At 60.3% G+C, this 15,036-nt stretch overlaps 1 protein-coding gene across 1 annotated transcript; it reads left to right on the top strand.

Annotated features, from left to right (window-relative positions):
* The first annotated feature begins 8,310 nt into the window (after positions 1–8,310).
* LOC132335185 (glucagon receptor-like) lies at positions 8,311–14,579 on the top strand. The gene is made up of 13 exons (XM_059861465.1): positions 8,311–8,786; positions 8,959–9,055; positions 9,384–9,491; positions 9,761–9,882; positions 9,978–10,084; positions 10,151–10,307; positions 10,825–10,984; positions 11,175–11,235; positions 11,947–12,016; positions 12,392–12,480; positions 12,626–12,764; positions 13,043–13,084; positions 13,210–14,579. The coding sequence occupies exons 1-13, from the start codon at positions 8,709–8,711 to the stop codon at positions 13,279–13,281; spliced, it is 1,302 nt and encodes a 433-aa protein (XP_059717448.1). The 5' UTR covers positions 8,311–8,708; the 3' UTR covers positions 13,282–14,579.
* The last annotated feature ends 457 nt before the right edge of the window (positions 14,580–15,036 follow it).

Raw genomic sequence — 15,036 nt, 5'->3', positions numbered from 1 at the left:
TTGTTGACCAACATTTTGCCTTTTTGGACTACCTGGAGGGAAAGGCACAGAGAGCAACCAGCCAGGGTGGCCAGGACAAAGACAGGTTTGGAAGGCCACTGTCACAGAATTTTATCCTTTTTGATAAGGATCACCCAGAAAAACACTGCCCATGGGTGAGGAAACACAACCCTGCTCAGCAGAAGGGTGACACAAACCCTCCTGGGCCTCCTCTTCCCCCGGCTCCAAACTTGGCACAACCTCTTTCTTTAACTCATTGCAGCCACAATCATTAGGGCTGGAAAAGCCCTCCAAGATCACTGAGTCCTGTGGTAATCACAAACCCTCTGAACAGGGGAGACATAGCATAGGGAGAAAGCTCAGAGAAAGAATTAAAACAATTCTTATCTCAATCTCTGCACCTTGCAGGGAATCTCTGTTTGTCAGAGATTTTTACAAGAAGGAGTTGTCCCTTCTTGACCAATAGGTGAGAGAAGATTCCTAGAGGCCAGTCAGGTCCTAGGTCCACCATTGTTTCTGTAAGAGCTGTAGATTTCTAATAATAAAGTGCTTTTTCATGCCTTCTGATGATGGAGTCTCTGTGTCACCTTTGTCTGTCCCCAATACCCCTTTGGTGATGATTGGTGACCCCTTTGGTGATAAGTCCAACCATTCCCAGTGCTGCCAAGGCCACCACTAACCCATGTCCCCAAGGGCAACATCCATGACATTAAAATGTCTAGGCTTGAGTACAATTCCAGAGGATTTTCCCCCAAAGTTAAGTATTTTATATCCACAATAATTTAGTGTAGTCAGCATTTGGGCACTGCCATCAAAACTAGGGACACAAATGGGCGGAAATGAGAGCTCTTCCAGGATTATCCCAAATACTCCTTCCCTGTGGAGGTGCTGGTTTTTCCCCCTTTCTGAGGGGGGCTCTCAGGGGCAGTTGGAATCTTGGATAAACAGCCCTTGGGCTGGGCCAGTCTGGGAATTTTGTGTTCCTATGCTGGCAGAAACCTGTGATCTCAGCAGCAGAATTAAGTGTTGCTCAGTTCAAAGGTGAGGGGAGCTGGTTTGTGTTCAATACTCCTGAAAATAGGATTGTGACAGGGAAAGGCTGGGAGTGGAAGTGCTGGAGGGGCTCTGGGCAGGGGATGGGGAGTGAGAGAGAGTGGGAGATCACTGGGCTGGCAGATGGTGAAACCATGGCCTGCAGGCAGTGGGGTGAGTGCCCAGGCAGAGGATGGCACTGCTGAGCCCTGTGGAACCCCAGCTCCCAGCAAAGCCAAAGGCATCCCTGAATCCACCTTCATCTCCTGGCAGGAGCCCCAGCCAGAGCAGCCAGGCACAGTGACAGGGAGAGGGAGGTGACAGCAGGGCCACTCCTGACCTGGAAATAACCCCCTCCCTGGAACCTCCTTCTCCTAGTGCAAAACTGCTCTCAGCTCTGAAACTGAGCCCTGGGGAAGCCATTCCTTCTGGATGAGCCCAGCCTCACTCCCTGCAGCTCCCTGTGCCTCAGCTTTGTCACCTGCTGGAGGGAGACCTTACAGCCTCAATGCCAGCCCTGGGGCACTGCACTTCTTATGGGATTGGAGGAATTATGATCCCACCCCAGTTAGGAAATGAGGACCTCAGGCTCCCTGGCCAGGAGATAGATTTTTCTCTACAGGCTGGGTGAATTCCTCAGTTGTTAAGCTGCTGGAAAATGTGTGGTCACAGCAGAAGAACACCCCTGATGAGGATGTCTGGGCATCTTTATGAGCAGAGCTGACATGTTCAGCCAGAAATCTCTCTTGACTTGACCTCCAGAAAATGTATCACACTGCCAGCAAACCCAGGAGCCAGCTTGAGGTTTCACTAACTAAGAGAGAAGGGAGTAATCCTCAAAAGCTCATCCAAAGCCCATTTGGGCTGGTCTCCAGGATGGGGAGGCTGCAGAGCAGGAGTTGGGGTGATGTCTGCTGCAGCTCATCAGTAAATGTGTTTGATTACAGCCCATCCCTCCATGGTGTGCAGCACCCTCAGACCAAGAAGTTGTGCCAGGTCCCTGGAGCTGGCTGTGCCCAGCAGAAGGAGCCCAAAATGAGGCTAAAACCATCTCAGTTCTCTGGGGAGGACAGAAGCTGCTGAGGCAGGAGGTGTGTGGTCCATCCTGCTGCTCCCAGAGCTTCCCTGCAACAGCAGGAACAGGAGTGGGTGTGGAAGGAGCAATTACCAGAGACTAGCCAGCTTTGAATTGATACTGATGGATGGGCCCTGAGAATCACACACAGCCAGCCCTGGCAGACACAAAAATCCATCAGGATTTTCAGCCCACCTCGTGGTGTGTATTGACACATCTAGATACAACCCAAACCCCCACATTTTTGTGAAGATCCTGTAAATGTGCAGAAATCTGATTCCAGAAAAAGCCCAAGGTAGGCAGGCCCTGGCACAGGGTGCCCAGAGCAGCTGGGGCTGCCCCTGGATCCCTGGCAGTGCCCAAGGCCAGGCTGGGCAGGGCTTGGAGCAGCCTGGGACAGTGGAAGGTGTCCCTGCCATGGCAGGGGTGGCACTGGGTGACCTTTAATGTCCTTTCCCACCCAAACCATTCCATAATTCTGTGATTGACACATGGACCCCCTGTGGGGGCTGTGTTTGAGCAGAGGAGCTCGTCCCTGCAAGCACAGGAGAACAGCAGGAACTGCACCAAGACCAGGGTGCTGCCCAGCCTCAGACCCCCCTGCTCCTGCAGGAACACGTGCAAGGAGCTGCTAAGAACTGGGTGTGGAATTTGCAGGCAACCCCAACAAGGGAAGAGATGAGAATCTTGACTCCATGTTTCAGAAAGCTGATTTATTATTTTATGATGTATATTATATTAAAAGAAAATGATATATTAAACTGTACTAAAAGAATAGAAGAAAGGATTTCATCAGAAGGCTTGAAAGGAAAGGAATGGAATGATAATAAAATCTTGTGACTGACCAGAGAGTCTGAGACAGCTGGACTGTTATTGGCCATCAATTAAAAACAGCCACATGAGACCAATCAAAGATGCTCCTGTTGCATCCCACAGCAGCAGATAATTATTGTTTACATTTCTTTTCTGAGACCTCTCAGCTTCTCAGGAGAAAAATCCTGGCAAAAGAATTTTTCATAAAATATGTCTGTGACAATTGGGCAAGTTGCTTTTTCACTTCATTTTGCCCAAAGTCGGTGGGGGGGGGGAGCTTTCCCACCAGCACTGTGCCTGGGGGCTCTCAGTGATTCCCAAATCACCCAGATGATGCTGGAGGAGACACATCCTGACATCTCCTGGGGTCGCTGGGCTTCCAGCAGTCCCACCTGGAGCATCCTGCCTTGTGACAGCGCAGAACCTCCAGTCTCAGGCCCTCCCCATCCCAGCTCTAAGCCAGGTTTCGTATCATGAGGCATTGGCAGACTAGGGGGGAGTTTTTCTGGAGCCCTCTCAGACCTTCTGGCTGGAGGGAAATGCAGAGCCCAGCTCTCACCTGGTAAGTCTGAGTGACTTGAATGCTTTGCTGAGCACAGCAGAGCAGTGCCAGCTCCAGTCCAGGCTGAAAATACATTTTCATCCATCACAATCCCAGAAGGTGGCAAACATCCAACACTTGGGACAGCTGGAAGGCTGGGAAAGACCCAGAACCCAGAGCAATTTCTTAATCCCTTGGTTTTACAGAACAGGCTATTAAAGGTGTGGAGAACACATTTTGTTCTCAGAGCAGCTGAGGGGCACCCCAGGCCCACAGGGGCTGCTCACCCTCCCTGCCTGGGCTGGGTGGAGAGAGGGCTCAGCCCTCACACTCAGGACAGAGCCTCTTATTCCTCAGAGTGACTGCAAATGTGCTCTGGCAAACACCAAAGGAGATCCTCCAGCTTCCCCTGGGAGTTTTGGGGACCACCCTGAGGTGGCAAAGCTCTACCACCCCCCTGAGGAGCAGTGAAGGGCTCTGATGAAGATGTCCCTTAGTGATTGCACCTGGGGCTAAGCCTGACCCTGCCCAGCTTAATGAGGATTAAGCTAAGTGACAATTAGCAGTGTTTTCACCTGGAGGGGGTCAGCAGGGACACCTCCCACTGTCCCAGGCTGCTCCATGCCCTGCCCAGCCTGGCCTTGGGCACTGCCAGGGATCCAGGGGCAGCCCCAGCTGCTCTGGGCACCCTGTGCCAGGGCCTGCCCACCCTGCCAGGGAACAATTCCAGCCCTGCCCTCTGGCAGTGAGAGCCATTCCCTGTGTCCTGTTCCTCCATCCCTTGTCCCCAGTCCCTCTCCAGCTCTCCTGGAGCCCCTTTAGGCCCTGGCAGGGGCTCTGAGGTGTCCCTGGAGCCTTCTCCTCTCCAGGTGAGCACCCCCAGCTCTGCCAGCCTGGCTTCAGCCCTTGGAGCATCTCCGTGGGCTCCCCTGGACTCTCTCCAGCAGCTCCAGCCAGGTTTTCCTTGTGCTGCAGCCCCAGGGTCGGTAACAGCAAAAGCTGCAGCCGGGCTCCTAGCAGGCAGGGAGGAAATAAAAGATGCATTCTATTGTCTGCTCCTTGAATTCCCGCTATCGGAACCCTTGGAACGTGGATGCTGCCCTGCCTGCAAGGCCCTTCGGCAGAGCAGGGGACAAGGAGCCCGGCCCCGGGGCAGGATGTGAATAGCGATGAATTTCAGAGAAGTTCTTGATCATCGTTTAAACCTTCCGGCGTGAATTAGGCGAGAATCCCCACGGAAAGCGAGGAGGCCGGGTCAGCTTTGAATCGCGGTTTGCATCCCGAGTGCCCGGGGCTGCTGCAGGGAGCGCAGCTGCCGAGGGCTCTGAGACAGTGCCAAGCCCAGCGGAGCCTCTGTGAGCCGGGAACGCTCGGGAACACTCATTTGTCACCGATGGGAATGTGGTGACGTGCGGGAACACCGGCTCGGAGTGACCTTTGTGGGTGATGGAGTGGGGTCCCTGGCTGTCATCGCCACAGGGGGTGGTAACAAGCTGGAAATGGGGTGGAAATGAGATGGAAACGGGATGGAAACAGATACTCCCGTTCTGCAAAGCTGACCAAAACCCCGAGAGCTGCCCCAGGGGCAGCACTGGAGGTGGCTCCGCCGCAGGGAGCCGCGTCCCTCCCCACGCTGCTCGCTGGCCACTCACATGCTGATGGATTTCTCTCCCACTGCCTTTTCTGGGAAGTTTGCTGCATAAGTGGGGGTCGGGATGTGTTGGTGAGTGCTTCTGTTCTGCGAATTGCTTCTGGATGGGAGCAAAGCACCTTGGTTAGCAGATGCTGCAATAATGCTCACGGGTGGATTCCCCCATCAATAATGGATGGATAAAGTGACAGCTGCCTTCAGGAGGTGCTGCTGGTGACAGCGCTGGGGGAAGGGATTTAGCCCCGGGGCTTCTCTCGCTGGGTGTTTACCCCTTAGTGACCCTGGCTTTTCTCCCGGGGAACAGGGACAGGACCAGAGGAAACGGCCTCCAGCTGCACCAGAGGAGGTTTGGGTTGGATATTGGGAAAATATCTTCTTTGAAAGAGAGATCAGGCACTGGAACAGGCTGCTGAGAGCAGTGCTGGAGTCACCATCCATGGAAGTGTTCCAAAAACTTGTAGATGTGGTGCTTTAGGGATATGGGTTAATGGTGGACCTGGCAGTGCTGCCTCATTGGACTCGATGATCTCAGAGGGCTTTTCCAACCTAAAGAATTCCATGATTCTCCCATGCAGGGCCCTGGAGCACCCCTGCAGCTCTCAGGCTGCCCAAGAAACACCAACAGCTTCAATTCCTGAGACCCCTCCAGGACAGTTTTCCCAGCTCTGATGGTGAACATCACCTTTAATAAATCATTAAATCAATTTACCACTTGTGTCTCCTCGGTGACAGCTGTGTGCCAAGCCCACCCTGGCAGGACAGCAGCTGTTGGGAGAGGGGTGCTGTCCCAGCCCCTCTTCCCATGGCTCTGAGCACCCCATGGATCAGGATCTGGCCCTGGCAGAGCCTGGGGTGCTGCAGCTACAGATGGGATTATGGAGATCCACCTGAAATGCATCCATATGGAGAGGAACAGCTCGTTCCTCATGTCCCCATTCCAGGGACATGGGAGACAGTCCCATCCAGATGGACCTCAGCAGGACAATAACATCCAGAGTTTGTGATTCCTCTCTGGGGAATGGCATCCAGTGCTGCAGCCCTGGGCTCCCCCCAAATCCAGCATCCTTGTGGGATGAGCCCAGCCCATGCTCCTGCTGCCTTTGGACGGGCTCACACAGGGGCATCTGTGGGGTGCAGGTGTGCAGTGTCAGTCTGGGCAGGGGGACCTGGCTGGAATCATCCCCCATGAATGCCCTGGGGCTGTAGCATCATGGAATGGTTTGGGTTGAAGGGACATTAAAGCCCATCCAGTGCCACCCCTGCCATGAGCAGGGACACCTCCCACTGTCCCAGGCTGCTCCAAGCCCTGCCCAGCCTGGCCTTGGGCACTGCCAGGGATCCAGGGGCAGCCACAGCTGCTCTGGGCACCCTGTGCCAGGGCCTGCCCACTCTGCCAGGGAACAATTCCTAATTCCCAATATCCCATCCAGCCCTGCCCTCTGGCAGTGGGAAGTGTTCCCTGTGTCCTCCAGGCTCTTGTCCAAAGTTCATAATCTGTCAATGAGCAAACACCCTGGTGTTGGCTGGTGCTGGTGGAGGCACCTGAGGCCTCATTTTCCCCCCAAACAGCAAATCCTTTCCCTGGGCTGCTCCCCCAGGGCGTTATTTGTCACTGGGAAGGCACAGACTCTGCTCGCATCACTGCAGCCACAGCTGTGGCTCCTCGTCCCTCTGACTCCTGTGTCTGCTCCACTGCAGCAGCTTTGAGGCAAACATCTTATTTTTGCAAAACAAATGTGTTTTCTGGAGCATTCAGCCAGCTTGGGGGATGAACCCCCTGCTGCAGGGCAGGGTGGGCACCAGCATTGCAGCAGGAGGGAGGCACAGCTGCACTGGGAGGGAGCCTGGAGGGGCTGCACTGGTGATTTGGGGACCTCAGGGGATCTCCTGCTCCCTGGTGGCATAGTCACCTTCCCCAGCACAGACCCTCCCTCCCCACTGCCAGCACGTGTGCTGGGGAGGCAGCATGACCAGGGCCACCAGGCTTGTCCCATGGCTTGTCCCTGCCCTTGGAGTTCCCCTGGCTGGCTGATGGGGCCCGTGGATGTCACGGGCTGTGTCCTGTGCTGGATCCACTACTGTCCCCAGGGCCTCCTGGTCAGGGGGAGGGTGGCCCCCACAGCCCACCCTGCCTGCACAGGGGCTGTCACCCAGCCCAGGGGACAGCCAGGGTGACACCGAGCCTGGGAGGTGAAGGACTTTCCCTGGGGCTGTGTGATGGAGGGACAGTGGCTCTGGGGGACACTGAAGGGGGCTGGATCCTTGATCCGCTCCCAGTGCCTCACAGTTTGGGGGCTGCACCCCCATCCCTGTCCCCGTGTGATGCAGCTGGGGACCCTCAGTGGGGCTGGACCTGGACCCCCATCCCTGTCCCCGCGTGATTCCACCAGGGACTCCCGAAGGGGCTGGACCTGGACCTGCTCCCCCATCCCCGTGTGACTCAGTCAGGGACCCCCGGCAGGGCTGGGCTGGACCCCGATCCCCGTGGGATTCCCGGGGGGCTCCGTGGCTCCGTGCTGGAGCTCAACGGGCGTGGGGGCAGCGGCGCCGGGACCCCCCGAGTCCCACCGGGCACCCGGAGCCCCGGGAGGCGGTGCCGCCCCCGACCTCCCCCCGAAGCCCCCCCAAAGCCCCCTCCCGTCGGGGCACGGCGCTGGCAGGAGGCGGCTCTGCCGCAGACGCCGCTCGGTCACCGCCGCGTTCACCTCGCGGAGCCGGGGCTGCCCGTGACAGCGGGAACACCGGGAACACCGGGAACACCGGGAAGAGCAGGACAAGCAAGACACCGGGAACAGCGGGAACAGCGGGACACCGGGACTGCCGGTCCCGCGGAGCCGGGTAAGCGGGCGGAGGAAACGGCGGAGCCCCGGGACCTCCGCAGGCACCGAGCGGGACCGCCTGGGGACCCTCGTGGGGGACAAACCGGGAGGTCGGTGCTGGAGGAGGGAGCCGGGCTGGGATCGTCCAGCCCGGAGCGATGGGGAGCCCCGGGAGGGGCGGGGAGCCCCGGAGGTGGCGGAGCTGCTCCGCCCCCGAGCCCCCGGCTGGGCTGGGAGGGCTCTGGGCCAGCCGAGACCGGGACCGGGCGGGACGTGGTGGGGCACAGCTGGAATGGGGGTGCCAGCCCCGCTGGGGGTGGGGGCCCAGGGGACCCCAGAGAGGTCTCGCTGCCTCCTGTCCCTGCAGCCCCTTCCCGGCTCACCCAGGGGTGCCAGGCACTGGGGTGGCACTGGGGCGGCACTGGGGCTGTCACGGCTGTCACGGTGGGGTTTGCTCCCCTCGGGGCTGGCGGCGGTGGGTGGAAGCTGAGCAGGCTCATCCAAGACGTGAGATCCATTTACACCCTGGCTGCTCTGCCTGGCGCTCCCCGAGGTTTTGGCTCCATCAAGGAGCTGACCCGGGGCTGTGGCAGCCCAGGCCATGCCCAGGACCTTCTCCTCTGCTGGCTTGGGAAGCACATCTCTGCCTTCACCGGGTGCGAGTCGCTGGCAGAGCCGAGCTGCCCCCGTTCCTCCCCCTCTCCCCAGGATCGGGGTCCCCGGCCCAGTTTGAGACGCCCCCCGGCACTGGGAGCACTGGTTAGGCTGGGAGCGGCCATGAGGGACACGCCTGGAGCTGGATCCCTGCGGAGCCTCGTCCAGCTTGCCTGGCTGTGCCTCCTCTCCTCCGTGCCGGTGAGGGCCGGGCTGGGGCCGGGGCAGCGGGGTTGGCACTGCCGGGCTCCGACCTCCGCGGGGCGGCTCCGTCCCGGCTCCGGGCCGGGCTCCTGCCCTGCCCCAGGCTCTGGCAGCGCTTCACGGAGGCAGTCAAAGCTCTGGAGGCTCTGACCCGGTTCTGGGCTTGCAGCACGGAGGGGCCAAGGTGCTGGAGAAGACCTTCGAGGAGTGGCTGCGGTACCGTGACGAGTGCCTGAGGAGGATGGCGAGCGAGCCCTACCCGGCAGGTACCGGCCGTGCCAGCTCGGGGGCACTCAGAGCCAGAGCTGGGTCTTATCCCCCTGCAGCGTCCTCTGCTCCGGAGGGTGCAGGGGGACTGCACGTCCTCTCCCCACGGAGGGTGAGCCAAGGGACTGACAAGGACCTCCACATGTCAGATGGGTACCCAGGGCTGGATGTCCTGGGGGGCTGAGGCTGGTGTGGGGCACATGGGCCCATTTCAGGGTGGCATCAGCCCCCTCAGAGGTGCTGGGATAGCAAGGCTCGGTGTGTCTGTGCCACCAGCATCTGAGCAATGGCTTTCCCTGTCCCTGTCCCTGCCCCTGCCCTTGGAAGGGCTGTTCTGTAACAGGACATTTGACATGTACGCCTGCTGGCCCGATGGGAGCCCTGGCACTGCTGTCAACGTCTCCTGCCCCTTCTACCTGCCCTGGTTTGAGAAAGGTGAGGATGCCCTCCTGCCATCCCCGGGCTGGAAGCTCAGGCTGAGCTGTTCTGGGGCTGGAGAGGCTCTCAGGGTTCCCCTCCCTTTGCCTGACAGGGGCAGAGGGACCCATGAGCAGACCCGGGGTGAGGGGAGGCCTGGGGCTCCGAGCAGAGCCAGCTCTGCTCATGCCTGCCCTGGAGCAGGGCACTGAGCAGGGGCAGATCCCTCATCCCGGGAGAGGGGCTGGGGGAGCCTGGGGGACTGTGCCGGTGCTTGGTGTCCGCAGTGAAGCACGGGCTGGTGAGCCGCAGGTGTGGCACCGACGGCCAGTGGGTGACAGTGAACGGCAGCCAGCCCTGGAGGGACTACTCCCAGTGCGAGGATGAGCTGGAGGTCACTGCTGAGGAGGTGGGACCCGGTGGGACAGCAGGGATGGCCAAGGCAGCCTGGCCGGGGGTGGGCCCGCACCCACCTGGGCTCCCTGGCGCTGTGCTCCCCTGCAGGAAGGCGCCCGCCGGCTCATGGTGAGCTTCAAGGTGCTCTACACCGTGGGGTACTCGCTGTCACTGCTCACCCTCATCTCCGCCCTGCTCGTCCTCACCGCCTGCAGGTAGGACACGGCCCCGCCCCTGCTCCCTCCCCGCTGTGCCGGCCCCGCCTGACCCCGCTCCTGCAGGAACCTGCGCTGCACCAGGAATTACATCCACGCCAACCTGTTCGCCTCCTTCGGGCTGCGCGCCACCTCGGTGATGGTGAAGGACGCGCTGCTGGAGCGGCGCTGGGGCGTGGAGCTGGTGCAGGTGGCCGACTGGGAGGCTCTGCTGAGCCACGAGGCAAGCGCTGGGCTGGGGACAGCGTGGGACCCTCGCCCAGGGCAGGGCTGGCGGGGGGTCGGTGCCCCTGCAGCCCCAGACGCCTGCTGGGGGAGCTCTGGGGTGCCAGTGTTTCCCATGAACCTGGTGGATGAGGTCTAGGGGTGCCTGTGTGTGGTCCTGGGGTGCCCATCCACACGGTGGACACGCTTTTGGGGTGCCTGTGCTGCCCATGACCCAGCGGGTGAACTCTTGGGATACCTGTGCACCTGCTGGGTGAGCTCTGGGCCTGTGTGGCACCTGAGGGATGAGCCCTCGGTGCCACCCATGCCCCTGATGGGTGAGCTCTGGGGGTGCCTGTGCAGCTCTGGGTGAGCCCTCAGGGCACCTGTGGCCCCGTGGGGGAGCTCTCAGGGTTCTTGGGGTGCCTGTGCAGCACCACGCCCCCGTGGATGATCTCCTGGGCTGCCTGGTGCCTGTGGTGAGCCGTGGGGTGCCCGTGGGCACAGGCAGCCCCACGCTGGCTCTCCCGTGGCAGGCAGCGCTGGGGTGCCGCGCGGCGCAGGTGCTGATGCAGTACTGCATCCTGGCCAACCACTACTGGTTCCTGGTGGAAGCTGTCTACCTCTACAAGCTGCTCATCGGGGCCGTGTTCTCCGAGAAGAATTACTACAGGCTCTACCTCTACCTGGGCTGGGGTAGGGGCCACCCGGGCGCCCCACAGGGAGGGGACAGTGCCCGGTGTCACCCGGGGGCACCGCGGTCCCGACCGTCCCAGGAGGGTGTGGGGTGGGGGCTCTGCCACCCCGGGGGTCCCCCCGGGCACGGGGGTGGTTTCTCAGCTCAGGAGGGTACTTGGTTTTACAGGGTTTGCTGTGTGACTTGCAGGGACTCCCGTGGTGTTCGTGGTGCCCTGGATGGCCGCCAAGTACCTGAAGGAGAATGCGGAGTGAGTGGGGATGGATGGAGGGATGGACAGGGATGGATGGATGGAGGGATGGAGGGATGGATGGATGGATGGATGGATGGATGGATGGATGGATGGACGGACAGGGATGGATGGATGGATGGATGGATGGATGGATGGATGGATGGACAGGGACGGATGGATGGATGGATGGACAGGGACGGATGGATGGATGGATGGATGGATGGATGGATGGATGGATGGATGGATGGATGGATGGATGGAGGGAGGGATGGATGGATGGATGGATGGATGGATGGATGGATGGATGGACAGGGATGGATGGACGGGGATGGATGGATGGATGGATGGATGGATGGATGGATGGATGGATGGATGGATGGATGGATGGAGGGATGGATGGATGGATGGATGGATGGATGGATGGATGGATGGATGGATGGATGGATGGATGGATGGACAGGGATGGATGGACAGGGACGGATGGATGGATGGATGGATGGATGGATGGATGGATGGATGGATGGATGGATGGATGGATGGAGGGATGGATGGAGGGATGGATGGATGGATGGATGGATGGATGGATGGATGGATGGATGGATGGAGGGGAGTCCTGCTGGGATGCTCAGAGGCTGCTGAGTGTCCCTGAGCCTCCTGGCTGGGGCTGGAAAGCTCTTGGATGATGCTGCCCCCACCCAGGGTGACGGTGCTGTCTCTCCTCCCCGGCAGGTGCTGGGCACTGAACGAGAACATGGCTTACTGGTGGATCATCCGCATCCCCATCCTGCTCGCCTCCCTGGTAGGGAGCAGCTGCCAGCCCCGGGGCTGTTTGGACAGCAGCAGCTCAGCCCTGGCTCCTGGCCCTGGGAAGCTTCCAGCAGTGGCCAGGAGGGAGAGCTGGCCTGCAAGGACCAGCCAAATGCACAGGGGGTTCAGCAGTTTGCTGACCCCTGGTTCTGGGGGTTCATGAAGGAAGCTGGGGTGCTGAACCCCAGAGAAAGGGGCTGGGGGTGGCTCCTGCTGCTTTGTAGCCGGGATTTTGGGATGGCAGGAGGGTAGGAAGGGTGGCAGCAGCTTCGGCAGCACAGGGGATGCCATCTCCTGCTGGGTGAGTGTCACAGCCAGGGTGGGAGTGCTGGGCTCTGTGTGCCCCTGCCCTGTCTCCTCCTCCCAGATCAACCTGCTCATCTTCATGCGGATCCTCAAGGTGATCCTGGCCAAGCTCCGGGCCAACCAGAAGGGCTACGCCGACTACAAGCTGAGGTGGGCTGGGAGTGGGGCGGGGCCAGTCTGGGCTAACGGGATAACGCCACCTCCACACTCCCGACCCCTCCTCGGGCCTCTCCTCCACCTTGCACATCCTTCAACGACCGCCCTGGGATTAACTGGGAGTTTTACTGACCCCCAGGCTGGCCAAAGCCACCCTGACCCTCATCCCTCTCTTCGGGATCCACGAGGTCGTTTTCATCTTCGCCACGGACGAGCAAACCACGGGCATCCTGCGCTACGTCAAGGTGTTCTTCACCCTCTTCCTCAACTCCTTCCAGGTGAGGTGGGAGTGGAACAAATCCTTGCTCTGGGCACACCATGGAGCCGAGGTCAGGGGCTCCCTCTCTGAGCTTGCTCTCCTGTGGTGCTTCCATGGGAAGGGCGGCGCCGCCTCTGCCCTTGAGAGCGTGCTGCTGCCTCCTGTGCTCTCTGGGCAGCGGTGCCATGGGGACCCCAGCCCTAAAAACACCCAGGAGTGGCCTGGGGGGAGCCTAAGCCCATCCCAGCCCCAGGAGAGGGACAGCAGCGAGGGGCTCACTGCTGGCTCTCCCTGCAGGGCTTCCTGGTGGCTGTGCTGTACTGCTTTGCCAACAAAGAGGTAACGTCCCTGTCCTTGTCTGTATCCCTGCCATGGCACCTCCTGCCCGGCTTCCCCACCCCACCCCCTGCCTGCAGGGAGGGCACAGCCACGGATAAGCCCCTTCTCCCTCCCCTCCATGGCAGGTGAAGTCCGAGATGAAGAAGAAGTGGCAGCTCTGGAAGCTCGACCACCCGGTGCTCTGCTGTGCCCAGTGAGGTGGTGACCAGCCAGGGTAGAGGGGCTGCTGGCCACAGTGACCACAGGGCCTGGCTGGAGAGCAGGAGGCTGCAGGAAGCTGTGCTGGGCAGTGCCCACCCGGGATGGCCAGGCTGGGATGAGTGTCTGGCTGTGCCACACTGGAGCTGCTGGAAGGGACATCCCTGCTGTGACCCGAGTGGGAGGTGGCACCCCTGGCTCTTGCAGGCATTGCTGTGTGTGCAGCCCTGCTGCTTCTCCCCGTGCCTGAGCACCTGCAGAGCCTGGCAGCCTCCCTCAGGACACCTCCCACACAGGGAACCCCTGGGACACCCACACCCCCCTGGGCACCTGTGGGATCACAGCAGGCAGGGGCAGCCTGGCCCTCGGCAGTGGCAGTGGGAGATGCTGTCACACCCTGTACCCTGGGCCACGCCACAGCCGGGGCTTCCCTGTCCCTGTGTCCCAGCCCAGGGCCAGCTCACCAGGCGTCCACAGCCACCCTGTAAAGCTCGGCTCAGCGAGGGGCTGCTCCTGCTCCCAACCTCATCACTGACACAGAACAGCAGCTCCCATCCTCTCCTCGCTGCTCTGCAGGTGCACAAACCCCTGGTGCCCCTGCCATGGGCAGAGCCAAGGATGGAGCCTCAAAACCACTTGGGAGTGAAGGATTTGAGAGCAGCAACTCACTGGGGCAGAGCCCAACCTCCCCCGTGCCAGTTCAGCATCCAGCCCAGCCTCCCCTGCTTTGCGGAGGGAAAGCTGCATTGCCAGCCTGGCAGGAGCTCAGGAACCAAAGGCTGGCCAAAGGCTAAAATCCTGGGAGTTTCCTTTCCAGTGGGGTGCCAAAGCATCATCCCCCCCAGCCAAGCAGGCTGTGGATCCCGGGAAGCTCAGGAGCAAGGGAAGCAGCCGAGGTGGTGTGGTTTGAGCACGGCTGCTCCTGTCCTGGTCCTGTGCTGGCCTGGAGGAGCTGGAGACACCCCCAGCCCCAGCCCCTTGCTCTGGCCCAAGGGAGCAGCACGGACACTGCCAGAGCTCGTTCCCACCACATTCCTTCCTTTCTCGAGTCCCCTCCAGGCTGGAGGAAGCAGCTGGGAGGCTCCAGGAGATGCCCATGGACACAGGAGCTTCTCCAGACCCTGTCCTTCCCCGAGGGGCTGGGGGAGCCTCTCCCAGTGCCTCAGGGAGGAGCTGCCTCGAGCACACAAAGCAAAGAGGCTGCACCAGCCTGGACCTGGATCGATGGAATCCCCACAAGACCAATTTACACATTAACTCTCTTCTCAGATGTAAATAAATATTTATTTTTCAACAAGCAGAGCCTGCTGCTTCTGTCTGCTGCAGGGGAGTGAAAGGGCTGGTGTGCACAGACAGCTGAATCTCAGAATGGACTGGGGCAGGGGGAAGGGGAAAAAAACTTCAAAGCCCATTCCATCTCATCCCTGCCATGGCAGGGACACCTCCCACTGTCCCAGACTGCTCCAAGCCCTCTCCAGCCTGGCCTTGGGCACTGCCAGGGATCCAGGGGCAGCCCCAGCTGCTCTGGGCACCCTGTGCCAGGGCCTGCCCACCCTGCCAGGGAACAATTCCTAATTCCCAATATCCCATCCAGCCCTGCCCTCTGGCAGTGGAAGCCATTCCCTGTGTCCTGTCCCTCCATGCCTTGTCCCCAGTCCCTCTCCAGCTCTCCTGGAGCCCCTTTAGGCCCTGGCAGGGGCTCTGAGGTGTCCCCGGAGCCTTCTCCTCCCCAGGTGAACACAGGAGGCAGCTCT

The sequence above is a fragment of the Haemorhous mexicanus genome, chromosome 17, assembly GCF_027477595.1.
Source record: "Haemorhous mexicanus isolate bHaeMex1 chromosome 17, bHaeMex1.pri, whole genome shotgun sequence".
In the NCBI taxonomy this organism is placed as follows: domain Eukaryota; kingdom Metazoa; phylum Chordata; class Aves; order Passeriformes; family Fringillidae; genus Haemorhous; species Haemorhous mexicanus.
This window is presented reverse-complemented; position numbering and strand designations above follow the sequence as displayed.